The sequence below is a fragment of the Pristiophorus japonicus genome, chromosome 21 (genome assembly GCF_044704955.1).
Source record: "Pristiophorus japonicus isolate sPriJap1 chromosome 21, sPriJap1.hap1, whole genome shotgun sequence".
In the NCBI taxonomy this organism is placed as follows: domain Eukaryota; kingdom Metazoa; phylum Chordata; class Chondrichthyes; family Pristiophoridae; genus Pristiophorus; species Pristiophorus japonicus.
Genome location: NC_091997.1, coordinates 61691406 through 61717694, shown reverse-complemented (window position 1 = coordinate 61717694; position 26289 = coordinate 61691406). Strand labels below are relative to the sequence as shown.

The following is a 26289-nucleotide window of genomic DNA, read 5'->3' as shown; positions in this document are numbered from 1 at the left end:
GCAGTCCCTCGGAATCGAGGAAGACTTGCTTCCACTCCTGAAGCGAGTTCTTAGGTGGCTGAACAGTCCAATACAAGAGCCACAGTCCTTGCCACAGGTGGGAGAGACAGTCGTTGAGGGAAAGGGTGGGTGTGACTGGTTTGCCGCACGCTCCTTCCGCTGCCTGCGCTTGATTCCTGCATGCTCTCAGCAACGATACTCGAGGTGCTCAGCGCCCTCCCGGATGCACTTCCTCCACTTAGGGCGATCTTTGGCCAGGGACTCCCAGGTGTCAGTGGGGATGTCGCACTTTATCAGGGAGGCTTTGAGGGTGTCCTTGTAACATTTCCTGTGCCCGCCTTTGGCTCGCTTGCCGTGTAGGAGCTCTGAGTAGAGCGCTTGCTTTGGGAGTCTCGTGTCTGGCATGCGAACAATGTGGCCTGCCCAACGGAGCTGATCAAGTGTGGTCAGTGCTTCAATGCTGGGGATGTTGGCCTGGTCGAGGACGCTAACGTTGGTGCGTCTGTCCTCCCAGGGGATTTGCAGGATCTTGCGGAGACATCGTTGGTGGTATTTCTCCACTTGAAGTGTCTACTGTACATGGTCCACGTCGCTGAGCCATACAGGAGGGTGGGTATTACTACAGCCCTGTAGACCATGAGCTTGGTGACAGTTTTGAGGGACTGGTCTTCAAACACTCTTTTCCTCAGGCGGCCGAAGGCTGCACTGGCGCACTGGAGGCGGTGTTGGATCTCGTCGTCGATGTCTGCTTTTGTGGATAAGAGGCTCCTGAGGTATGGGAAATGGTCCACGTTGTTCAGGACCACACTGTGGAGGACCTTTGGCATAGAGATAGGTGAAACAGCACTCGCCTTCCGTGCAGCGCTATCCTGGTGGCGTTATTGGAGGGGTCAGCATGAAGTTTCTGTCCAGGTGCAGCATTGCAGCCTCCCACTGTCTCTGTGAGCGAGGCTGTGGAGCTTGAAGAGAATTGTGGGCAATGAAGAGGTCTGAGATTTAAAGGGGCCATTCACACTGAAGCAATACAAAATCAAATGCAGTGAATCAATGCCTTTTAAAAATATTCAGTATTGAAAAGAAGTTCCAAATACGAATATTCAGCTGTTAAAGCTGCCATCCTAACCTCAACAAATGGGAAAGCTGCCTCAGCACTTGCCCAAATGATTCAGCAAACCAGGGAAGGGGCTCCAAGGGTCTTGCACGCAGCACTCCAGCTTTGTGCAGGCGGGGTCAGCACTACAAGAGCAGCCCTCTACCAACAGGGGCCAGGGCTTCCTCCAGAAAAAAGATGTGGGAGTACATCATTAAGCCCATCACTGCCAACAGTGTCGTTCCCACCACCTGGTTCCAGTGGCCAAAGAAACTTCATGACCTCAGGCCACTGGTCAACGTCAGTGAATACATCTTCAAAAGCCGTCTCCTACCAACTGCACCACTAGCCTCACACACAGCTCAATGCATAACCTCCAATCACTCACCTACCAACACTCTGCATGAATGATCAGGCACATCTCCCATTTGTAGCCTCACCTCACCCCCTTGGAGGAGACGGTGCAGGCCATTCGTGGCAGGGGCATGGTTGACCCTTTGGCCAACGGCGGGGCTGAAAGGATATCCTCGTACATTATCTGGAATGCACCCTTCCATCTGATTCCTCCTCTTCTGCGTCTTCCTCTTCGGCTTCCTCCTCTTCCCTCTGCAAGCGGATGCTGTAAATGTGAAATGACGGCATAAAATGCTGGAAGTACTAAGTTGGTCACACAGCATGTCGACCTGAGACGTGAACCCTGTTTTTCTCTCCACAGATGAGTATTCACAGCATGCTCTGTCTTCTCAAAGGCTTTCATTTACCATCCTAGCCCTTGCAAGCATCCAGCAGCACTCCCTGCACACAAACTTTTCACATCTCTTGGAGCAAACCACCACTTCAATAAATAAAAAAAAACACCGTTCAAACCCTTAAATTCAAACTTACCTGAATGATGTGTGTGTCCCTTCAGGAGCTGCAGACATTGCCACTGCCATGCTTAGGACCCAGCGCTGAATTGAGTGCTAGGGTCGAAGTTCGCATTGGTATCGTTAAGTTGGCATTGCACACCAATTGACGACACCACGTCGCCATTTTTTTGCAGGGCGCTGCCAGATACCGTCAGCTCAAAGGGCGAGAGGAATATGGCGGCTACCACAGGATCCGCCACCAGCTGGTGAAGGAGCGGCAGCTGCCATTTTATCACCATTTCATGGCGCTAGGGAGTGGTGGTGAGTACATGAATGTCTAGCCCATCGGTTCTCATGTCAACGGTTCATTTGGGAGAAGAGTGGAGATTCCCACCAGCCTGATCTTTTAGGGAATTGTGATCTTTCCAGCGAATATAAAATTCACGGAAAAAAAGTTTGTTGTTTTTGGATTGATGAAGTAAGGGCCAACTTGGCTTGCACATTCAGTTTGCCACGAAGAGCAGTTGCAGTTATCGCTTGTGTGTAATAGAAACCACATGAGAGTGAGCATCAGAAATTAAACACACTGACCACCAGATTCAGTAGCAGATAGCAAGGGCAGCAGGAGTTTGTATTCTGCATTTCTCTCAGCAAGAGATTAATAGAAAATGAATAACTTGGAATGTTGTGACTGTTGCTATGTGGTAGATGTGGCAGTCATCTTGTGACCAGAAAGTTCCTACAAACATCAGTGAGACAAATGGTGGTAACATTGGAGGAAGGAATGTTGCTGTGTGCAAAAATGGTAAGCCTGAGAGGCAGCACGAGGGCAACCAGATTCAGCGATGCCCAAACTGAGTCGCTGGTGCAAGCTATGGGGAACAGGAGGCACTTACTATTTCCAGAATCTGGCAGATCCTCTTGGCAGGTCTTCCGCAATTCTTGGGCAGAGGTGGCTGTAGAGGTGTCAGGCACGTCAATAGCGGACTTGATGGCGACTCAGTGCTGAAAGAGGTTCAACGACATCACTCGAGTGGTGAAAGTGAGTACGTGCAGCCTCTGAGCCTCTCCTTCCCCAACTCATACTTACCTACGTCTGTTTGTAGTCAGCTAACCACCATTTCACTGATGTGTCAACCATATGTCATGATCTCTGCACACACCATGGAGCTCATCATTGCCAATGTGCAGACGATGGTGGACTCCCAGAGAGACCGTGTGGATCCAGACGTCATGACGTGTGTCATGGGCACTGTGGCAGCTGCCATTGCACTACAGGCAGAAGCGACCCAATGTCTGAGTGCTGTAATGGAGAGGATGGCTGGTGACATGGATGCTCAGACTGCTCTTACGCAGTCTCAGTGAGATGCCATGCAGCATCTTACTGCTGTATGCAGTTAGTGGTTGGTGGCATCAAGTCTGCGACTGCTCTCATACAGTCTCAGGATGCTATGTGAGCTCTGACTGCTGCCATTGCCGCTGGGTCCACCACAGACCACTGAGGATCTAACGGTGTTGCACAGCCCACCCAACTGGAGCAGATTGGTGGGGATGCTGAGGTGCTGGCCCGGGGAAGTGGCGCAGGGTCATTGCTTTCTCAGGATGACAGCATTCCTGGTCCCAGCCCTGCCACTCCGTCATTGCAACCAGCCATGGCTTGCACTTAGCCAATCCAGAGTGCCGGTGCCAAGCCTGAGGCCGTCAGTCTGCAGCCGGCCCTTCCAGGGCCATAGCTGGTCGAGGGCGACCTAGAAGGACATCCGTAGCGTCTGGAGGCGAAAGAGAGCAGCTTTCCAGCAGCCATGCTGCAGCAACTGCGGCCTGGTACTAGAGTAGGTCAATATAAAAGGGGCTATAAGGAAATGTACAAGGGTGAATGAAAACTTTTATGTTGATGCACCATTTTGTTCTATAAATATTGATTTGAAACTCTTAATATCTTTTGCTGTGTCTCAGTTCAGTGGGGAATGATGTGTCGAAGGGCTCATTGGTATGGGCAAGGGGATAAACACAGGAAGCTGGAAATGACGACCAACTTATTGGAAAGGACCTGCAATGAGATGGTCCCAGATGTCCCTTGCAGGATCAGGATGGTGAGGCTGACTCCTGCGTGTCACCTGAACCACTACCTCCTTCTCAAGTGCTATGGCTACTTTGTCAGCCAATGGCTATGCCCTGGTGATTGCCAGGTTGTGAAGCATGCAATAGATGATGATGAATAAGCACACCTGGTCAGGCGAGTACCACAGGACGCTTCCTGAGCAGTCGAGGCAGCGGAACCGCTGTTTCACGATCCTGATGGTCTGCTCAATGATGCTCCTGGTGGCCGAATGACACTCATTGTAAGATTGCTGCGTAGAAGGGGAGACAGGAGCCAGGTGCATCTCCGAGGAGCCAGCGGCTACCTTCATTTGGTGGCTGAAACAGATGTGACACATCAATCGGCCGCAGGATGAAAGCATCGTGGCTGCTGCCAGGATAGTCAGCATCGATGGCCATGATTTAGCATTTGTGGTCGTACGCCAACTGCACATTGAGTGAGTGGTATCCCTTCCAGTTTCAGAAGATCTCGGGATTGTTCAGTGGCGCCCTCAATGTGACGTGGGTGCAGTCTATGGTGCCCTGAACCATGGGGAAGCCCGCTATCCTGAAGAAGCCAGTTGACTGCTCCAAATGCATCCCTCTGGTCTTAGGAAATGAGATGCAGCCCCTCCTCTGTGACCTAATGTATAGAGCAATGCACAGCGAACTGGGGTATGTTGGAGATGTCTGCTGTGGCTCCTTGCAAAAATCCAGTGGCGCAGAAGTTCAGGGCAATGGTGACCTTGATTGCCACTGAGCCGTCCTCACTCTTGTTTGAGGCTCCAGGTCTGGCTGCAGGAGATGGCGGAGCTGAAAAAGCAGGTCTTTCCTGATACACTGGTCATCATTGAGGTCGATGTAGGAAAACTGTTGTCAGAAGATCCTTGCAGCATAGGTAGGGCCTTTCGCTACCGTGTGTGCATCTTGCTCTGCCACTGTCCGCCGAGCCTACTGTGGCCTAGTCTGCAACCGGCTCTTCCAGGGCCAGAGGGCGACCTAAAAGGACATCTATAGCGTTTGGAGGTGAAAGAGAGCAGCCTTCCAGCAGCCATACTGCAGCCAGCGGCTGGCTCCCAGGAGACACGGGGTATCCACTATGCTCCTGACTCCCCTTTGCAACCCACCCTCTGCCCCCTGGCCATGCTGTCTTCTCCTCTCCATGTCCCCCTCTCTCTGGCTCTGGGTGTCTGTGTTCCTGCCCCTCTTCCTTGCTGCATACCCTTCACGTCCTTCTCTACAAACCAGATATTTATGACCATCTCTGTCTGTGTGTGCCACCCTATCCTTGCCCCTCTCCTGCGAGCCATCCTGCGATACAGAATAAGCGAGGAGTGAGCCCATTACTTGCAAACAGTGGGCTTCTCTGCTCATGCTAGCTATTGGAGCAAGGTTAGGTATTGCAGGCTGCACAAACGGAGGCCCAGTAATTGGTGAAGATGGAATCAGATGCAAAAAGTAGAACGCCTCAACCCGGAAACAAATTTTGGCTGACAACCATGGTGGCAGCCACAGCAGCCTTTAAATACGGCTGGCGGTTCGGATTGCCAATTTGGCAGCGACAGAAAAAGCTGTCACTAGCAACAAGCGTTCAGGGCAATGTTCCTTCCAGGCGGTGTGCATGGTGACGGAGTCTTTATTGCCATGTGCGGACGAGCGGGGCAGATGTCGGCCGAGTGGGATGGTAACTTTTTGCACCTGCAGAAATTAGGAAGGCAATGTCCCGATCATTGTTGAGGTCACCCTGACCAGGCAGTAACTCATTTCGGCCCCGTTACAAGGGGCAATTTCAGCCCCATGTATTTTATAGTCATTTAAATAACTGAGGAAAAGAAGCAAGATTTTATAATGCACTTAACTGGGAATAAGAGATATTTGGGAGGAAAGCAATGTTATTTGCATCTTAAACAAGTTTTGTAAAGTGATAACTAAACAGTATTGCAAATATTATAGCTGATTAAGTTTATACCTTTCAATAAAGGAAAGTATCATCAGTCATGATATATTTGGGTTAGGGAACTACTATAGAAATCAAAACTGCACTCCAGGTCTTGACTTCCTGTGAATATATATTAGGCATTCTGAACATATGCATCATTTTATGTTGTGGTTATCAACGTAAGGGATGTTCATGCTCGAGAATGGAGCACTCTCTGTTGTGTACACCTATTTAGGATAAAGAATTCCAAAGTCATGCATTCTAGACTAAATGCCTTGTGAACCCTTCTCTGATCCTGCCATTAATATGTCTTAACTCCAGTCTAGCAGAGCTGCTCATTATACCAGTATCATAACATAAGAACATAAGAATTAGGAACAGGAGTAGGCCATCTAGCCCCTCGAGCCTGCTCCGTCATTCAATAAGATCATGGCTGATCTGGCCGTGGACTCAGCTCCACTTACCCGCCCGCTCCCCATAACCCTTAATTCCCTTATTGGTTAAAAAATCTTATCTATCTGTGATCTGAATACATTCAATGAGCTAGCCTCAACTGCTTCCCTGGGCAGAGAATTCCACAGATTCACAACCCTCTCGGAGAAGAAATTCCTTTTCAACTCGGTTTTGAATTGGCTCCCCCGTATTTTGAGGCTGTGCCCCCTAGTTCTAGTCTCCCCAACCAGTGGAAACAACCTCTCTGCCTCTATCTTGTCTCTCCCTTTCATTATTTTAAATGTTTCTATAAGATCACCACTCATCCTTCTGAACTCCAACGAGTAAAGACCCAGTCTACTCAATCTATCATCATAACGTAACCCCCTCATCTCCGGAATCAGCCTAGTGAAACGTCTCTGTACCCCCTCCAAAGCTAGTATATCCTTCCTTAAGTAAGGTGACCAAAACTGCACGCAGTACTCCAGGTGCGGCCTCACCAATACCCTGTACAGTTGCAGCAGGACCTCCCTGCTTTTGTACTCCATCCCTCTCTCAATGAAGGCCAACATTCCATTCGCCTTTCTGATTACCTGCTGCACCTGCAAATTAACTTTTTGGGATTCATGCACAAGGACCCCCTCTGCACTGCAGCATGTTGTAATTTCTCCCCATTCAAATAATATTCCCTTTTACTGTTTTTTTTCCCCCAAGGTGGATGACCTCACATTTTCCGACATTGTATTCCATCTGCCAAACCTTAGCCCATTCGCTTAACCTATCTAAGTCTCTTTGCAGCCTCTCTGTGTCCTCTACACAATCCGCTTTTCTACTAATCTTTGTGTCATCTGCAAATTTTGTTACACTACACTCTGTCCCCTCTTCCAGGTCATATATGTATATTGTAAACAGTTGTGGTCCCAGCACCAATCCCTGTGGCACACCACTAACCACCAATTTCCAACCCGAAAAGGACCCATTTATCCCGACTCTCTCTGCTTTCTGTTAGCCAACCAATTCTCTACATTTCCTCTGACTCCACGTACCTTTATCTTCTGCAGTAACCTTTTGTGTGGCACCTTATTGAATGCCTTTTGGAAATCTAAATACACCACATCCATCGGTACACCTCTATCCACCATGCTTGTTATATCCTCAAAGAATTCCAGTAAATTATTTAAACATGATTTCCTCTTCATGAATCCATGTTGCGTCTGCTTGATTGCACTATTCCTATCTAGATGTCCCGCTATTTCTTCCTTAATGATAGCTTCAAGCATTTTCCCCACTACAGATGTTAACCTAACCGGCCTATAGTTACTTGCCTTTTGCCTGCCCTCTTTTTTAAACAGAGGCGTTACATTAGCTGCTTTCCAATCCGCTGGTACCTCCCCAGAGAACTTTGGTAGATTAATAACGAATGCATCTGCTATAACTTCCGCCATCTCTTTTAATACCCTGGGATGCATTTCATCAGGACCAGGGGACTTGTCTACCTTGAGGTCCATTAGCCTGTCTAGCACTACTCCCCTAGTGATAGTGATTGTCTCAAGGTCCTCACTTCCCACATTCCCGTGTCACTTAGCTTTTCTGAGTGTAGGCCAATTAGTGTTTCTGCAGCATACAAACAATGTTATGCTTTTATTCAGTGGAGACTGGACACTCATGAGACAGTTCCTTAGTACCTTTGTTTTTAATAATTATTTATCTGCACTTCATGGAGGTGAAGAATAAGTCAGCAAAAATGGAAACGTTTATCCTCGTCATCCTGAAGAACTGTACCAGATCTAGATCTCGTCCATTTAGAACATATTCAAATCAGTCTGAACACAGCAATCCCTCCCCTTCAGTACTTGACCACTCAGTAGTGAGACCCCATTACTTTGCTACATGACAGCAGAATGAAGTCGATTAAATATGCCAGGGTGCTCCACACATTTACGGTGTGCCAGTTTGTTATATAACCTGGAGACGTACTATGCCTGGGCAGATGAGGAGAAATGAAGTGATTAAAAAATAAAGCTTGCACATTTTACTATTTGATACTGGTTTTAAAAATGATTTATCTTCTGTACAAGTTCTTATTGTGCATTTCCGTTCCAACAGTCATGCCCACGAAGTGGCAGAGACATTAGAGAGGTACAATGCGCATCATACAACAATCAACCTTTCATGGGACGCTTCTATGAGTGGGAACCTTTCACTGACGGTAAGAAAAGAAAGGATTATTGCAGGAGTCAGAACTCTCAGTAGTTCTGAAAGCTGTTCAGATTTAAATGTTGCAATTCAGCTGGGTGAACCATTCTTTTGTGTGCAGTTTACTGCTGTTACAGAGAATGGTTGTTTATCAGGTGATGGGTCAAGCAGAGCTGAAACACTGAGGAGTGACCTCGTAAGATTGTATAACTTGGGCTATAAATGTGATTAATGTTTTGAAGGGGCCACTCTTTGATGCATCTTAATTATTTAATTCACGTGGATTTCAATATTGTTTCAGCATTTTTGTGTTCTTACAGCAGTCGGCAGCTTGTACATTTGTGCATGTTGATTTAGTCGAGTCGCACACTTCAAGGTCAAGGAGTTCTTTGGGTGGCTGCTGGGCAAGGTAGTTGGAAGAAGCTCTCGGGAGCTATGCTATCTGTCATGTATTCTACTGTCATTATAATCCATGTATAAACTGACATAAGTTGTACACCGTGAGAACACTGACCACTAGGTGGTGAACTTGTGGGAGACACTCCTAACCTGGACTTTCAGGTATAAAAGGGGAAGCTCCACCCATCTTCTCCACTTCAGTGCTGGCTAATAAAGGTTGCTGGTCACAGAGTGACCTTCTCTCAAGTATGGGCCTCGTGTGCATTTATACTGTATAGTAAGGACATATTATTGGTGACTAGAAACTGGGATTTAAACCACGCAAGCATGGCCACAAGAGGTACTGTGTTGGTGATGATTGGAACGATTTTATTGAGAGACTACAGCAAAGTTTTGTCACTAAGGAATGGTTGGGACAGGATTCAGCCGACAAACGCAGGGCTCATCTCCTGACGGTTTGTGGATCCAGGACGTACTCCCTGATGAAGGACCTTCTAGCGCCAGAGAAGCCGGTGGACAAGACTTTTGAAGAGCTCAGTAAGTTGATCAGGGAACACTTTAAACCGGCAAGCAGCATGCACATGGCGAGACACCGGTTTTACACGCACTGGCGGCGAGAAGGGCAAAGCGTTCCATACTTCGTGGCAGACCTCCGGCGACTGGAGAGCCTGTGTAAGTTCCCAGATGCCTGCAGAGCGGAGATGCTGCGAGACTTTTTTTATTGAGGGCATCGGGCACGCTGGGGTTTTCAGGCAACTGATTGAGACCAAAGACTTGACCCTGGAAATGGCGGCTTTGATGGCCCAGACATTTATCTCGGGGGAGGAAGAGACCAGAATGATGTTTGACAAAAATCTTGGTTTAAATGCAGCAAATGGACGGGGAGTCAACATTGTTAACGCGGCACACAGTTCTTCAGGCAGACAGGGGCAATTGGACATGCCCGAGCATGTAGTCGAACCCAAAGGGGGAATTCAACAGAGACAATGTTAGCTGAATGGCGATTCATGCCATCGCAAGGGACAATGCGGTCAGTAATGGGGCCATCAACACCTGTCAATGGTGCGCTTAAGGACAGTTACAGAGACAGTCAGAGACGATCGACTGGTAATGGACCTTTTGTTTCCAACAACGGCTCACGTTGGAGGTGTGGAGGTAAACACATAGCCAGAGCTTGCAGGTATCAGCAATATACCTGCAGAAACTGCAACGTCAGCGGTCACTTGGTACGTATGTGCAGGAAGCCTGCAGCCAGGTTGATGTACGAGGAGGACGGGCCCGATGTAAGCCCTACGAAGCCAAATAAACACTGGGGGAAATCGCTGGAAGCTGAAGTTCAGCGAGTTCATGTGGAGCACATATACAGTTCATACACCAGGACGCCACCGATAATGATGAAAGTGCTCCTCAATGGCATCCCAGCATCAATGGAGCTAAACACAGGGGCCAGCCAGTCCCTGATGAGTATCAAACAATTCAACAAGTTATGGGTGTCCAAGGCCAGGAGACCAAAATTATTGCCAATTGACGCACAGCTACGGACATATACAAAGGAGATCATTCTGGTGCTAGGCAGCGCCACGGTAGTCGTGACCCACAAAGATTCGGAGAACAGATTGCCACTCTGGATTGTCCCGGGGGACGGTCCCGCACTGCTGAGGAGGAGTTGGCTTGCTGTCATGAACTGGAAATGGGGCGATGTCAATGCAATTTCTTCTGTGGAGCGAGTATCATGCTCTCAGGTCCTGGACAAATTTGACTCATTATTTCAACCCGGCATTGGCACTTTCATGGGGACCAAGGTAGTTATTCATATAAACCCAGACACTAGGCCAGTACACCACAAGGCCAGAGCGGTGCCGTATGTGATGCGGGAAAAGATAGAAGGCGAATTGGACCGCCTGCTGAGGGAAGGCATCAATCTCGCCAGTCGAATTCAGTGACTGGGCGAGCCTAATTGTGCTGGTGCTCGAGGTGGATGGGTCGGTCAGGATATGTGGTGATTACAAAGCCACCATCAATCGGGTGTCACTCCAAGACCAGTACCCGCTACCGAGAGTGGAGGACTTCTTTGCGACGTTATCCGGTGGCAAACTTTTTTTCAAAATTGGACCTGACCTCAGCTTACATGACCCAGGAGCTGGCGAGTGAGTCGAAGAAGCTGACCACCATCACGACACACAAGGGGTTGTTTGAGTACAACAGATGTCTGTTCGGGATTCGCTCGGCCGCCGCGATCTTTCAGCGAAATATGGAAAGTCTCCTCAAGTCGATTCCAAGGACAGTGGTTTTTCAAGACGACATCCTCATCACGGGTTGCGATACTGAAGAACACCTCCACAACCTGAAGGAGGTGCTACGCAGACTGGACCGGGTAGGTCTGCGACTGAAAAAGGCGAAGTGCGTCTTCCGAGCTCCAGAGGTAGAATTCCTGGGGATGAGGTTAGCAGCAGACGGGATCAGACCTACTGCGTCCAAAACAAAAGTGATCCAGAGAGCACCCAGACCCCGTAACACAACGGAGCTGCGTTCGTTCCTGGGGCTCCTGAAATACTTTGGTAACTTTCTTCCCAAATTGAGCACGCTGCTAGAGCCGCTACACGTGCTCCTACACAAAGGTCGCAAATGGGTCTGGGAGGACAGCCAGGAAAGGGCTTTTGACAGAGCACGCAATTTGTTATGCTCCAACAATCTGTTAACGTTATATGATCCATGTAAGAAACTTGTGTTAACGTGCGACGCGTTGTCCTATGGGGTCGGCTGTGTGTTGCAGCATGTTAATGCCAAGAGTCAGTTACAGCTGGTAGCTTATGCCTCCAGAAGTCTGTCCCAGGCAGAAAGGGGCTATGGGATGATAGAAAAGGAAGCGCTTCCATGTGTATATGCAGTAAAAAAAAAAATGCACCAGTACCTGTTTGGACAGAAATTTGAGCTGGAAATAGATCACAAACCCCTAACGTCCCTTTTGGCTGACAACAAGGCCATAATTGCAAATGCGTCGGCCAGCATACAGAAGGTGGGCACTCACGTTTGCCGCCTATGACTATACAATTCGGCACAGACCGGGCACCGAAAACTGCGCCGATGCACTCGGCAGGCTCCCACTAGCCACCACTGAGGGGGCTACCGAGCATGCTGCTGAGATGGTCATGGCTGTTGAAGCTTTCGAAAGCGAAGGCTCACCCGTGATAGCCCGTCAGATTAAAGTCTGGACAAATAGAGACCCTCTACTGTCTTTAGTTAAGAAATGTGCACTGAATGGGGACTGGGCAGCCACGTACAGGGCATGCCCTGAGGAATTTAAACCATTTCACAGGCGCAAGGATGAACTCTTGATTCAGGCCGATTGCCTACTATGGGGAAACTGAGTAGTCATGCCCCTGGTGGGCAGAGAGGTGTTCATCAGAGAACTTCACAATGAGCACCCAGGCATTGTCATGATGAAGGCAATTGCCAGGTCACACGTTTGGTGGCCAGGGATAGATGCAGACGTGGAACTTTGTGTTCTCAGGTGCAACACGTGTGCCCAGCTGGGCAATGCGCCCAGGGAAGCCCCCCTTAGCCCCTGGTCCTGGTCCTGGCCCGCCAAGCCATGGTCACGCATCCATGTGAACTACGCAGGTCCTTTCATGGGAAAAATGTTTTTGGTTGTAGTCGACACCTACTCCAAATGGATCAAGTGTGACATTCTCAATTCAAGCACATTCTCTGCCACGGTAGAAAGTCTACGGGCAATGTTCACCGCCCATGGTCTACCGGAGGTCTTGGTTAGTGACAATGGCCCGTGCTTTACAAGCATCGAGTTCCAGGACTTCATGGCAGGAAATGGTATTAACCATGTCAGATCGGCACCGTTCAAGCCGGCCTCAAATGGCCAGGCAGAACGAGCAGTGCAGATAATCAAACAGGGGATGCTCAGAATCCAAGGGGGTTTCCTATAAAGCCGCTTATCACGCCTCCTGTTGGCCAATAGATCCAGACCACACTCGCTCACAGGGGTTCCACCCGCAGAGCTGCTAATGAAAAGGACGCTTAAAACCAGGTTATCCCTTATACACCCCACCATGAAAGAAATTGTTGAGAGCAGGCACCGGTCACAATGTGACTACCATGACAGGAATGCGAGGGCGTGATGTATTGATGTCAATGACCATGTCTTTGTCCTCAATTACGCTGCAGGGCCCAAATGGCTCGCAGGCACTGTGGTTGCCAAAGAGGGGAAATAGGATTCTGGTAGTTATATTTACCAATGGACAAATCTGCCACAAACACGTGGATCAAACAAAAAGGAGGTTCAGCAACCCCATAGAAGAAACAGAGGAAGAACACGATATAGAGTTCACTCCACCACAGGTGACCGAACACCGGAACCAAGTGGAGGAGAGCTCAGTCACTGTGGGCAGTCCGGACAGGCCTGAGGCACCGCAAACAGCAGACACTCAGGCCAGCGCCCAACAACCGGAGCCCCAACTCAGGCGCTCTACAAGAGAGCGTAAACCACCAGAGAGACTCAACCTGTGATCCCAATAAGACTTTGGTGGGGGGGCGGGGGGGGAGGTGTTGTCATGTATTCAACTGTCATTGTAATCCATGTATAAACTGACCCAAGTACACTGAGAACACTGACCACTAGGTGGTGAACTTGTGGGAGACACTCCTAACCTGGACTTTCAGGTATAAAAGGGGAAGCTCCACCCATCTTCTCCACTTCAGTGCCGGCTAATAAAGGTTACTGGTCACAGAGTGACCTTCTCTCAAGTATAGGCCTCGTGTGCATTTATACTGTATAGTAAGGACATATTATGTACGGTCACTGATGGGCAGCATGGAGATGAGACATAGGAGTGGGCTAAGGATATATCGTTGGGGGACTTCCGAATTAACGGTGCAGGAGCAGGAAGAGAAACCATTGCAAGATATTCTGTGGGTATGATTGGATAGGTAAGAGTGGAACCAGAAGAGGGCAGTCCTACTCAGCTGGACAACATTGGAGGCATTGGAAGAGGATGGTGTGATCAACCGAATCATAGGCTGCAGAAAGATGGCGAGGGATGAGGAAGGATAGTTTATATGCTCACATAGGATGCTATTTGTGAGTTTGATAATAACCGTTTCAATGGTTTGGCAGAGGTAGAAACCTGATTGGAGGGGTTCATACATGGAATTGTGAGAAAGATAGGACAAATTTGGGAGGTGACAACATGATCAAGGATTTTGGAGAAGAAAGGGAGGTTGGAGATGGGGCAGTAATTTACAAGGACACTGGAATTAAGGGTGGGATTTTTGAGGACAGGGGTGACGGCAGGTTTTTAAGGGACGTGGACAGTACCTGCAGAGGGATCGCTTGCAATAACATCTAGTCAGTTGAAATATCGCTCCAATTGAGTGATTTACATATGTTAATAGGCAACAAGCCTCTACAGGGGGAGCTGTGCACAAACATCTAAACGTGCTCCAGTTAAATGCTGAAGTTGGCCGGTTGGAGCCGGCTTCCTGATGCGCTGAGATTTTTGCCGGTTTTAAACCCCCAACCGCATCCTATCCCATGCGCTCTTCCAAGTTAAAACTCCCCTCACAGATACAAATACACCACACGTGTCCTCAGCTGTTTATTCACTTACACACATACTCGTACGTAGAGCATGTAAATAAGGGATCGCGGTGAGAAAAGAGTAAATTACAGATATAGTGAGGGATGGAGTGAGACATTGCTGCAAGTCTGGTGATGTGGCTTAGCCGCCCATTTCAGAAACTTCCCCATTTTCAGAATATTTTTTGATATCAATGGAAATTAAAATTGGACAGTTTCTTTAACGGATAGCCAATCTGCTACGTCCATTTTATGCCCAAATGGCAAGTTGAAAATCTATCCCTCTTGAGAGTGAGGGAAATGGAGAAAATGTGGGCAGAGACTGAGGGGGAATTTTAACCCCCAAGACTGGGTGGGTTGGGAGCAGGTGGGGGAGTGTATCATTTTTTTGGTAAGGGCTGAATTTTTGGCTCAGTTAGGCCTCTGTTTGCGCCCGGAGATGTGGTAAATGGTGTTTCTCGGCATAACGGCGGGCGTCCAGCTCTTACTGCCCGCTGGGAAATTCGGCTCACGGTTGCGGTGGCACCAAAACCTACCGCCTCGCCCTGTAGTTTCACTGAGATCATGACGTCAATCGTCATGTCACGCCCCGCTAGCGCCCCAGATGCAAAATTCATCCCTAACGTCTCATTAAACGCCCGCCCCAGGAAACATCTGAAAAAACAGGCGTTCCCAGGATGCAGCGGACGGTATTGGCGATGGATCTAAGTTGTACACCGTGAGTACATTGAATGAGAGAAGGAGGATTCTACATCGCAGGTCACATTACCTGCAGCTTGCTGCGTGAAGCTTGGACTTGAAAGCGGTAGTTTTATCTGCCTTTACAGTGTGCTTACAAGGTCAGTGAGAGAATTTAATGGGGCAATACTAGTTTGCCAGCGTATCATGCTGCATGCTATTGCCAGGCGGCGTCAAGCTAGAAGAAAGACTGCTGACCATGTACGAGGAGAGGCCAAAGACGTCTGGGGAGAGTAGGGCTTATCCCCCACGGGTTTACAGGCACAATGCTCATTCCACTAGCTTTCTGAGGAGTAGTGCTGACGGAGATATGCCATCCCCTACAGGCAGACCTACAGCCTACCAGCGGCAACAGGACTGCGCTGCCTGTCGCAGTGAAGGTGACTGGCGATGGCCTCCTATGCCTCCGGTTCCTTCCAGGCAGTAGCAGGGGACATATGCAGTATTAATACACGACACATCGCTGCATTTGGCACGTTACAAAGGCTCTGTACGCCCACAGAATGGACCATGAAGTTCCCACTAAGGAGGGAGAGCCAGGATGAGTGGGCATGTGGGTTTGGCAAGGGTTCAAGGAGCCATTGACTGCACACACATGGCCTTGCGAGCATCATTCAACCATGCAGAGTTATACATAACCCTAAATGTCCAGCTGTTGTGCGACCACACGCAGCGCATCCTCGCAGTTAATGCCCGCTATCCAGGGAGCGCACATGATGCTTCCATCTTGCGGGCGAATGTTTCAGCGACAAAGGGAAGGGCTGTGCTGGCTGGTTGGGGACAAAGGATACAGCCTAGCCACCTGGCTCATGATCCCCCTCCCCCCACCCCCCCCACTGCAGAAGCCGAGCAGTGCCACAATGAGAGCCATGCAGCCACCCATAACATCATCAAACAGACAATTGGGGTGCTCAAGCAGTGTGTCGGATTCCTCAACCACTCTGGAGGCATCTGGTCTCTGAATTCATTGCGGTGTGCTGCACGCTATACAACTTGGTCATCATGAGGGCCAGGCATTGCCAGTAGGGATTGCAGGCCCACCTCAGGCGGAGGGAACCTGGTGAGACACCAATTGCAAAGCTACCCCATCCATGGCGGGGGCAGCGTGGCGGGCCGCTCGTCGCCAACTCATAATGGAGCGGGTCGCTTGAATGGACGAAGCCGAAGGATGCATCTAATACCGGTCCATCGGCCACATAAAGGCACATCGACTCTGAGCTTTGGAATGATACACACGACACCAACGGCAAAAGGTCAAGGTGACATTTTTATCAAAGCAAGTAACAAACAATCCCCCTTAAGACCAAATGATAAACCAACAAAACCAAACAATATAATAAACAGCGTCCTGCTGCAAGTAACTAAACAACAAGTGCATTTCTCAAAAACAATGATTTACGGGCGTTCTCCTAATATAGCAATGCATCTGCCACCCCTTAATGGGACATACCCTGACATTCCCTCCCCCCCCACCCCCGCCCATTCCCTTCATCCCCCTCCCACGCCTGCTTCAGTGCCTACAGCAAGGCTGCTTGAGGGCTGCTGTGTTAGGGGGCAGATGGCGTTTGACGATGCTATGGACCATCCCTGGGCCTGGAAGGCCCGGCTACAGACTGCTGCATCTCAGAATCAGCGGAAACAGTCTCTCTGGCCCTGGTGTGGACCATGTAAGGTGTATGGTGAATGCATTGGTTGTAATTTACCAAAATTCCCTGGATTCTGGGGAGGTCCCAGCAGATTGGAAATTTGCAAATGTAACGCCCCTGTTTAAAAAAAGGAGGCAGACAAAAAGCAGGAAACTATAGACCAGTTAGCCTAACATCTGTGTTTGGGAAAATGTTGGAGTCCATTATTAAAGAAGCAGTAGCAGGACATTTGGAAAAGCATCATTTGGTCAGGCAGAGTCAGCATGGATTTATGAAGGGGAAGTCATGTTTGACAAATTTACTGGAATTCTTTGAGGATGTAACGAACAGGGTGGATAAAGGGGAACCAGTGGATGTGGTGTATTGGGCTTCCAGAAGGCATTTGACAAGGTGCCACATAAAAGGTTACTGCACAAGATAAAAGATCACGGGGTTGGGGGTAATATATTAGCATGGATAGCGGATTGGCTAACTAACAGAACAGAGAGTCAGGATAAATGGTTCATTCTCGGGTTGGCAATCTGTAGGGTGCCGCAGGGATCAGTGCTGGGACCCCAACTATTTACAATCTATATTAACGACTTGGAAGAAGGGACTGAGTGTAATGTAGCCAAGTTTGCTGACGATACAAAGATGGGAGGAAAAGCAATGTGTGAGGAGGACACAAAAAATCTGCCAAAGGACATAGACAGGCTATGTGAGTGGGCAAAAATTTGGCAGATGGAGTATAATGTTAGAAAGTGTGAGGTCATGCACTTTGGCAGAAAAAAAAATCAAAGAGCAAGTTATTATTTAAATGGAGAAAAATTGCAAAGTGCTGCAGTACAGCGGGACCTGGGGGTATTTGTGCCCCCCAAAACACAAAAGGATAGAATGCAGGTATGGCAAGTGATCAGGAAGGCCAATGGAATCTTGGCCTTTATTGCAAAGGGGATGGAGTATAAAGCAGGGAAGTCTTGCTACAGCTATACAGGGTATTGGTGAGGCCACACCTGGAATACTGCATGCAGTTTTGGTTTCCATATTTATGAAAGAATATACTTGCTTTGAAGGCAGTTCAGAGAAGGTTCACTAGATTGATTCCGGGGATGAGGGGGTTGACTTATGAGGAAAGGTTGAGGAGGTTGGGCCTCTACTTATTGGAATTCAGAAGAATGAGAGGTGATCTTATCAAAACATATCAGATTATGAGGGGGCTTGACAAGGTGGATGCAGAGAAGATGATTCCACTGATAGGGGACACTGGAACTTGAATAAGAATAAGGGACCGCCCATTTAAAACTTGGATGTATGCAGTATTCCAGGTGTGGCCTCACCAGAGAATTGTGAACCTGTGGAATTCTCTACCACAGAAAGTTGTTGAGGCCAGTTCGTTAGATATATTCAAAAGGGAGTTAGATGTGGCACTTACGGCTAAAGGGATCAAGGGGTATGGAGAGAAAGCAGGAAAGGGGTACTGAAGTGCATGATCAGCCATGATATTTAATAGTGGTGCAGGCTCGAAAGGCCGAATTACCTACTCCTGCACCTATTTTCTATGTTTCTATGAGGAGGAATTTCTTCTCTGAGGGTTATAAATCTGTGGAATTCACTGCCTTAGTAAGCTGTCGAAGCCGGGACATTGAATAAATTTAAGACTTGAGATAGACAGTTTTTTTAACCGATAAAGGATTAAAGGGTTATGGGGACCAGGCGGGGAAGTGGACCTGAGTCCATGATCGGATCAGCCATGGTCGTATTAAATGGCGGAGTAGGCTCGAGGGGCTGTATGGCCTACTCCTGCTCCTATTACTTATATTTTTATGTTCTAATGCACAGCATGCAAATGATCTTGCGGCCCAAGATGCAGGGGATGGTCTTAGAGCGCAGTGTTTCACTTAAACATCTGTGTCATGTATGTACTTTTGGGATCACTAGCCACTAGATGGTGTGTGCAGCCCAAGTATAAAAGGCCAGCCATTTTGTATGCTAGTCACTTTGGGCCTTAATAAAGCAGAGCCAAGGTTATACCTCTTGGAGTTAAACAGTACTCAGTCTAACAGTTATTGCATACACAACATTATGTTCTTAGTTAGTGGTGCTGAAATGCTGTCATCCTGAGGAAGGACAACACCTTTCATTTCCTGGGAACCACTGACACACAGGTGGGGCTGGGCCTCAGTATCTGGACCACAACTTGTTGGTCTGCTTTGACACCGTCACTTCCCCGTTGGACAGTGGGCAAGACGGGGAGAATGGCACCAATCAGCGACCACATGACATCAGCAAACTGCAGCGTAGCTTGTGCCTGCGATGTGATCGATGCTGCGAGATGATCAAAGGTATGCATCACACACTCTGGCACTTCTCTGTCGCTGCTGGAGGCCACCTGCCTCTGAGTGTACAGGGATAGCCTCGCTGGAGTCCTGAGATGCAGGGAGAATGCGTGAGGCAGCCTCGGCAATACTCTCAGCAAGTTTGTCTATGCTCTCGGGGTCCTCCCCAGTGCACCCAGGAGCTCGCGTTGCATCTCCGTGTTCTCCCTGGACATTGCCACCAAGTCCAGGTCCACGTCTGCCTGTTCTTCAGCAGGAGAATTGTGCCGACTCACCCTCTGGGGAGCTGGCCTGCGAGCTTCCCCTCCCGCTCGACATTGCTGTAGGCCACAAGGACCAGGAGCCTCAGAGTCCTCAAACCCCGGGAAAGAGACTTCGGCCCAGACGGAGTGTTGGAAGACGGGGTGACTGCTGGGCTGTGAGGTTCAGGCAGCACACTTTCATCCCCTCCCTCATTATCGCCCCCGTGACCAGATGGCGATGGCTCCCGAGAAGCTGCTGTGCTTGCGGCTGGTCATCTGCAAGCAGAAAAGAACAGCAGGGGAGGGGGCAGGAAGGTGGCATTCACATGTACATGTAAAGGGGCTAGGCCACTTCATATTCAGGGTCAATGAAGTCACATCAGTCGCGTGTTCCATTTACATACCCTCACTACCTGAAGGGGGCTCGGCCATGAGGGCCAAGACTCACCACTCCACATCAGTGAGCTCCAGCAGCTCAGGCTGTCGGCCTCTGCTACGCCGTTGCCCCTGCCTCTTGTGGGAGAGCTTGGCCTGCAATAAGAACAATAAGAAGGGATCAGTAAGGGTCCACCTCCTGTTGTGCCACATATGTCTTCCATAGTTCAATAGCTGCCACTGTGGATGTACAAATGTCTTCACTTCAATATGTGTGGCTGTTGTGAGGTTTTTCAAAGATTGGGAGTAGGTGAGAGGCAGTGAGCATCGATGCTCAGGGTGATAATGCAGTGCATGTCCGCAGTGGGAATGGAGTGCGAGGAGACTTGACAGTGATTACTTTACAAGAGATTATGTGCATCCTGAATGCAGAGGGAATGGCTGGAGAAGTGAGCTTTCCGCTTTCTGCAGCATCCTACAACCCACACCCTGGCCTGCAACACATTGAGAAGGAACAGTTCCATCAAAGACTTAACATTGTGTGAGACATTGATCTTGGGAAACATGGCAGGCCTACATAAATGTGAAGGGTACTCGCCCTGATGACTTTCGTGAGGTCGTTGAACTTCTTGAGGCATTGTGTCTGCCGTTGACACCATCTGTGCAATCTCCCGTCAGATTCTCTTTGGTAACGGCCTCCCTCCCCCAACCAGATGGAGCGCAGACCACATCCTTCCAATGACCTGCACGTAGGCCTCAGCAGCCTCTGCAGAGAATCTTCTGGCCTGCTGCCTGCCCTCTTGCTGTGCCATCTCTGCCGAAGTCTCAGAAGTGGGCCGGGTCATCTGTCCATGTATGCAGGAAACCGCCCCGCCCTAAAGTCCCGCCTGCGCTCCAGGAAAATTCAAACGCATCTGCGCATGTGCAAATTGCCGACCTTTTTTAATGCCGTGATTTTTGGCTGGGGCGTGCAAACTTCCTTGTGTAACGCCTGATTTAGTGCCCTGATCGTGGAATCTCATTTTTTTGGCAAAATTTGCAGACGAGGGCGCAAACTTTTTCCAGGCAGTATCAGGACCGCCCCACCGCCATTACCGTCACCAAAGCCGAAAATTCACCCCATAGTGTTTCTTCCGTTATTTTTATCATCATTTTTCATTGGTGCAAAAATTGCAGTCGGAGGCTTCCTGCGGGTGTAAGCCTCCAACCTGAAATATATCCACAAACTTACCTGGTGGTCTGGGCGATTCGGTGACTTGCAGTCTTAGGCCTCTACGTGTAGGCCTGTGGAGAGGACCACGTATCCCAGGAGTGCAGGCATTTCACAAGCGTCCCTGGGATCACATGGGCCGGCCCAGCCAATCAAAGTAGGGGTATTCCCATTCATACTTGTATAATAGAATCACCATAAGTATGAATGGGAATACCCCCAAAATACATAAACATTTAAAATAATTTTTTTAAATCACATTTAAAATCAATCAAAATGGAATTTAGTTCGTTATTTAAAACAAAAATGTAATTTTTGAAAAATAAATTTACATATTTTAAAGGGTCTAAAAATAAACTTACCTTATTTCACAGGTTTTTAAATGTTTAAATTATTGAAAAATAATTATTTTTCTGTCCTTTAAAAGCCTTACACCTGTTTTTATCAGGTGTAAGAATTTCACGGGCATTCGTTGGGCAAATAGCTCAAGTTTCCACCAGTGGATGCTCGACAGATCACAAGTTCCAGGTTTAGGTGCATGCGCAATGCGTGCCTAAACCCGGAACTTGTGGGGCCCCTACGTGCCCATAAGGGCCGCGTAATTCAGCCCCAATATTTTCAGGTAAAACTGCCATTCCACGCCAGCACACTTTCTGCAGTTTTTGTAACCGGGCCCCTATAACCCAGACGTGGCTTGTATGTGTACATTTCCTCTCTCGTATTGAAAGTCAGCCACAAAACCAGTACATGCCAACAAACAATCAGAAAATCGATAATGTTACAACACAAAAACATAACTTTGGAGAGAATTGAACTTTCTGTCTGCAGTTTGTGATACTGCTGCTGAGCAAGGAAATAATAATTGTGTCCTTGCAATGTTATTGCTGAATTTATTTTTCTATTTTCCAGTTGTTTCCCTTCCTCTCCTGAAGACACTGACTCATAACCTGTGGAGTTCCAGCTCCACACATTCCAGTTGTCCTCCAGTATTTAGCCTATGGCCATTCTTCATATGTGAGACGGACAACGAGTATTGGCAGGTCATTTGGTATTTGGGTGCACCACAGCTGTGTCTGATCTTGTCTGCGATTAATGTGCACTTTTCAGCAGGTGGTACTGAACAGGAAGCTTGACTTTATTTTTTTAACCCTTTCCTGAACCCAAGACACCGAGTCCAATTATTGTGCTGCTGTGGCTAAAATCAGCAAACACAGCACAGACTTGGGAATGAAGCTGGGATCTCCTTGGGCAGATAGCTTACTTTTAATTGTCTCCAGTGAGGTCCATAAGCTTTTAGCTTCATTAATTTAATTGATTGAGGTGTTTCAACAGATTATATTGGCCTGCATGCAGGAAATAACACACTTGAAGTTTTAAACATACTGTACATTTGTGCACATGTTGAAGTCATGGCTACTTGAAAACTGCATTTACTTTTACATTTTGAAGCCTTTTCAGTGATAATTTTTTTGCAAAGATCATCTGTTCCCCATTCTCTCGTGTACAGTGCAAACTGTACATCGACTGAGTCATTCTCTACAACAGCACACAGACCACTCTGTATACACAGCAAATTGCAGGTCTGTGTACCAAGTGACACTCCAGTATACAGTCTATATTAGCACACACACTGTCCCATGTAGTCGGTACACAGTGCACAGATCAAGTCAATGTCCTCTGTGCAACTACATGTAGGCTGTGTCTCTGCACAGTGCACACCAAACTCTGTCAGTGTGTCCAATGTTCCTACTTTGTATTTTTAGCCTGGACAACAAGTGGTTTGGATAGGATTGCCAACTCTCCGGGATTTTCTTGGAGTCTCTGGAGTCTCCAGGAATTAAAGATTAATTTCGCGGACTCTGCTGCAACCACCCAAGGAGAACAATCATCGGGGGGCTGACAAATGTATTGCATTATTTTTGAACAGCTTTGTTTATTTGTTATAAAAATGTTGGGATGTTTGACTGGAACTGGTTAGAGGTGGGAGATCATGTGACAAAATCTCCAGGAATACAACCAACCACAGTTGGCAATGCTCGGTTTGGATGCCATGTATAATATTTTTGACTGGATAGCAGAGATTTAGAAGTTCTATGTAGTATTTAGGGAAGTTCTTTGTGGTATCATATTCTATAAATATGTGAACAGGAAAAGATTAGTGAAGACAAACGTAGGTCCCTTGCAGTTGGATTCAGGTGAATTTATAATGGGGAACAAAGAAATGGCAGACCAATTGAACCAATACTTCGTTTCTGTACTAGGAAGTACTAGGGGACCAAGTGTCTAGTGTGAAGGAGGAACTGTAGGATATCCTTATTGGGCGGGAAATTGATGGGATTGAAGGCCGATAAATCCCTGTGGCCTGATATTCTGCATCCCAGAGTATTTAAGGAAGTGGCCCTAGAAATAGTGGATGCATTGGTGATCATTTTCCAACAGTCTATCGACTCTGGATCAGTTCCTATGGACTGGAAGGTAGCTAATGTAGCACCACTTTTTAAGAAAGGAGGGAGAGAGAAAACGGGTAATTATAGACCGGTTAGCCTGACATCAGTAGTGGGGAAAATGTTGGAATCAATCATTAAGGATGAAATAGCAGCGCATTTGGAAAGCAGTGACAGGATCGGTCCAAGTCAGCATGGATTTATGAAAGGGAAATCATGCTTAACGAATCTTCTGAAATTTTTTGAGGATGTAACTAGTAGAGTGGACAAGGGAGAACCAGTGGATGTGGTGTATTTGGACTTTCAAAAGGCTTTAGAAAAGGTTCCGCACAAGAGATTGGTGTGCAAAATCAAAGCGCATGGTATTGGGGGTAATGTACTGATGCGGATAGAGAACTGGTTGGCAGACAGGAAGCGGAGTGTCGGGATAAACGGGTCCTTTTCAGAATGGCAGGCAGTGACTAGTGGGTTGCTGCAGGGCTCACTGCTGGGACCCCAGCTATTTACAATATACATTAACGATTTAGATGAAGGAATTGAATGTAATATCTCCAAGTTTGCAGATGACACTAAACTGGGTGGCAGTGTGAGCTATGAGGAGGACGCTAAAAGGCTGCAGGATGACTTGGACAGGTTAGGTGAGTGGGCAAATGCATGGCAGATGCAGTATTATGTGGATAAATGTGAGGTTATCCATTTTGGTGGCAGAAACACGAAGGCAGAATATTATCTGAATGGCGTTAGATTAGGAAAAGGGGAGCTGCAACGAGACCTGGGTGTCATGGTACATCAGTCATTGAAAGTGGGCATGCAGGTACAGCAGCCAGTGAAGAAGGCAAATGGTATGTTGGCCTTCATAGCTAGGGGATTTGAGTATAGGAGCAGGGAGGTCTTACTACAGTTGTACAGGGCCTTAGTGAGGCCTCACCTGGAATATTGTGTTCAGTTTTGGTCTCCTGGTCTGAGGAAGGACGTTCTTGCTATTGAGGGAGTGCAGCGAAGGTTCACCAGACTGATTCCAGGGATGGCTGGACTGTCATATGAGGAGAGACTGGATCAACTGGGCCTTTATTCACTGGAGTTTAGAAGGATGAGAGGGGATCTCATAGAAACATATAAGATTCTGACGGGACTGGACAGGTTAGATGCGGGAAGAATGTTCCCAATGTTGGGGAAGTCCAGAACCAGGGGACATAGTCTTAGGATAAAGGATAGGCCATTTAGGACTGAGATGAGGAGAAACTTCTTCACTCAGAGAGTTGTTAACCTGTGGAATTCCCTGCCGCAGAGAGTTGTTGATGCCATTCATTGGATATATTCAAGAGGGAGTTAGATATAGCCCTGACGGCTAAGGGGATCAAGTGGTATGGAGAGAAAGCAGGAAAGGGATACTGAGCGAATGATCAGCCATGATCTTATTGAATGGCGGTGCAGGCTCGAAGGGCCGAATGGCCTACTCCACCTATTTTCTATGTTTCTATGACAGCTCTGGATTATCTTACAAACTGCAGCAAAGCTGCTTAATATCTGTCACATGCAGAGCTGGGCGAATCCATGGGAAGCCATTTTACAATTTCTCAGTAGAACACACCTCGAGAGTTTTTGCTGTGCGTCACCAAATCCAACAAACTTTATAACATTGACCTGTGTAAAGACTTCCTCTTCAGGTTAGGCAGATGATATTTCTGATAGATATGTGCTCCATTTCCTTGTCCATGAGCTTAATGTGTTTTTCAGTAGCTTCTCTGGTAACATGGAGAATAACAAGGACAACTTGAATTTATGTCGCAACATTTGTGAACATCGGCTTTCCCAAAGTGCTTTACAGCCAATGAAGTACTTTAGAATTGTAGCCACTGTTGTAGTGCTGCCTGTTGAATCCCAGTTACCTCCCATTGATGGGATTTACTTTATAGACCTAAATAACAACAACTTACATTCATATAGCACCTTTGATGTTGTAAGACGTCCCAAAGCGCTTCACCGGAACGTTATCAAACAAAATTTGACACCGAATCACATAAGGAAACAACAGGACAGGGAACTTGGTCAAAGAGGTATGTTTTAGGGGGCGTCTTACAGGAGAAGAAGGAGGTAGAGGTTTAGGGAGCGAATTCCCCAGTTTAGGGCCCAGGCAGCTGAAGGCACGGCTGCCAATGGTGGAGCGATGAACATCAGGGATGCGCAAGTGGCCAGAATTGGAAGAACGCGGAGATCTTGGAAGGTTGTAGGGCTGGAGGAGGTTACAGAGATAGGGAGGGGCAGGCTGTGGAGGGATTTGAAAATGAGGATAATTTAAAATTGAGGCGCTGCAGAACTGGGAGCCAATGTAGGTCAGCGAGCACAGGGGGTGATGGGTGAGCGGGACTCGGTGCGAGTTAGGACACGGGGCAGTGAGCACAGGGGGTGATGGGTGAGCGGGACTCGGTGCAAGTTAGGACACGGGGCAGTGAGCACAGGGGGTGATGGGTGAGCGGGACTCGGTGCGAGTTAGGACACGGGGCAGTGAGCACAGGGGGTGATGGGTGAGCGGGACTCGGTGCGAGTTAGGACACGGGGCAGTGAGCACAGGGGGTGATGGGTGAGCGGGACTCGGTGCGAGTTAGGACACGGGGCAGTGAGCACAGGGGGTGATGGGTGAGCGGGACTCGGTGCGAGTTAGGACACGGGGCAGCGAGCACAGGGAGTGATGGGTGAACGGGACGTGGTGCGAGTTTGGACACGGGACAGTGAGCACGGGGTGATG

General features: G+C 48.2%; 1 protein-coding gene across 3 annotated transcripts in view; it reads left to right on the top strand.

The window, feature by feature from the left end:
• The window catches only part of LOC139234017 (thrombospondin type-1 domain-containing protein 4-like), a 343337-nt gene that overhangs the window by 42067 nt on the left and 274981 nt on the right, over positions 1-26289 (top strand). For all 3 annotated transcript variants that reach the window (XM_070864853.1, XM_070864851.1, XM_070864852.1), the window contains one exon: positions 8495-8597. In XM_070864853.1, the coding sequence (XP_070720954.1) occupies positions 8495-8597 (103 nt within the window). The remainder of the gene's footprint in view (positions 1-8494; positions 8598-26289) is intronic.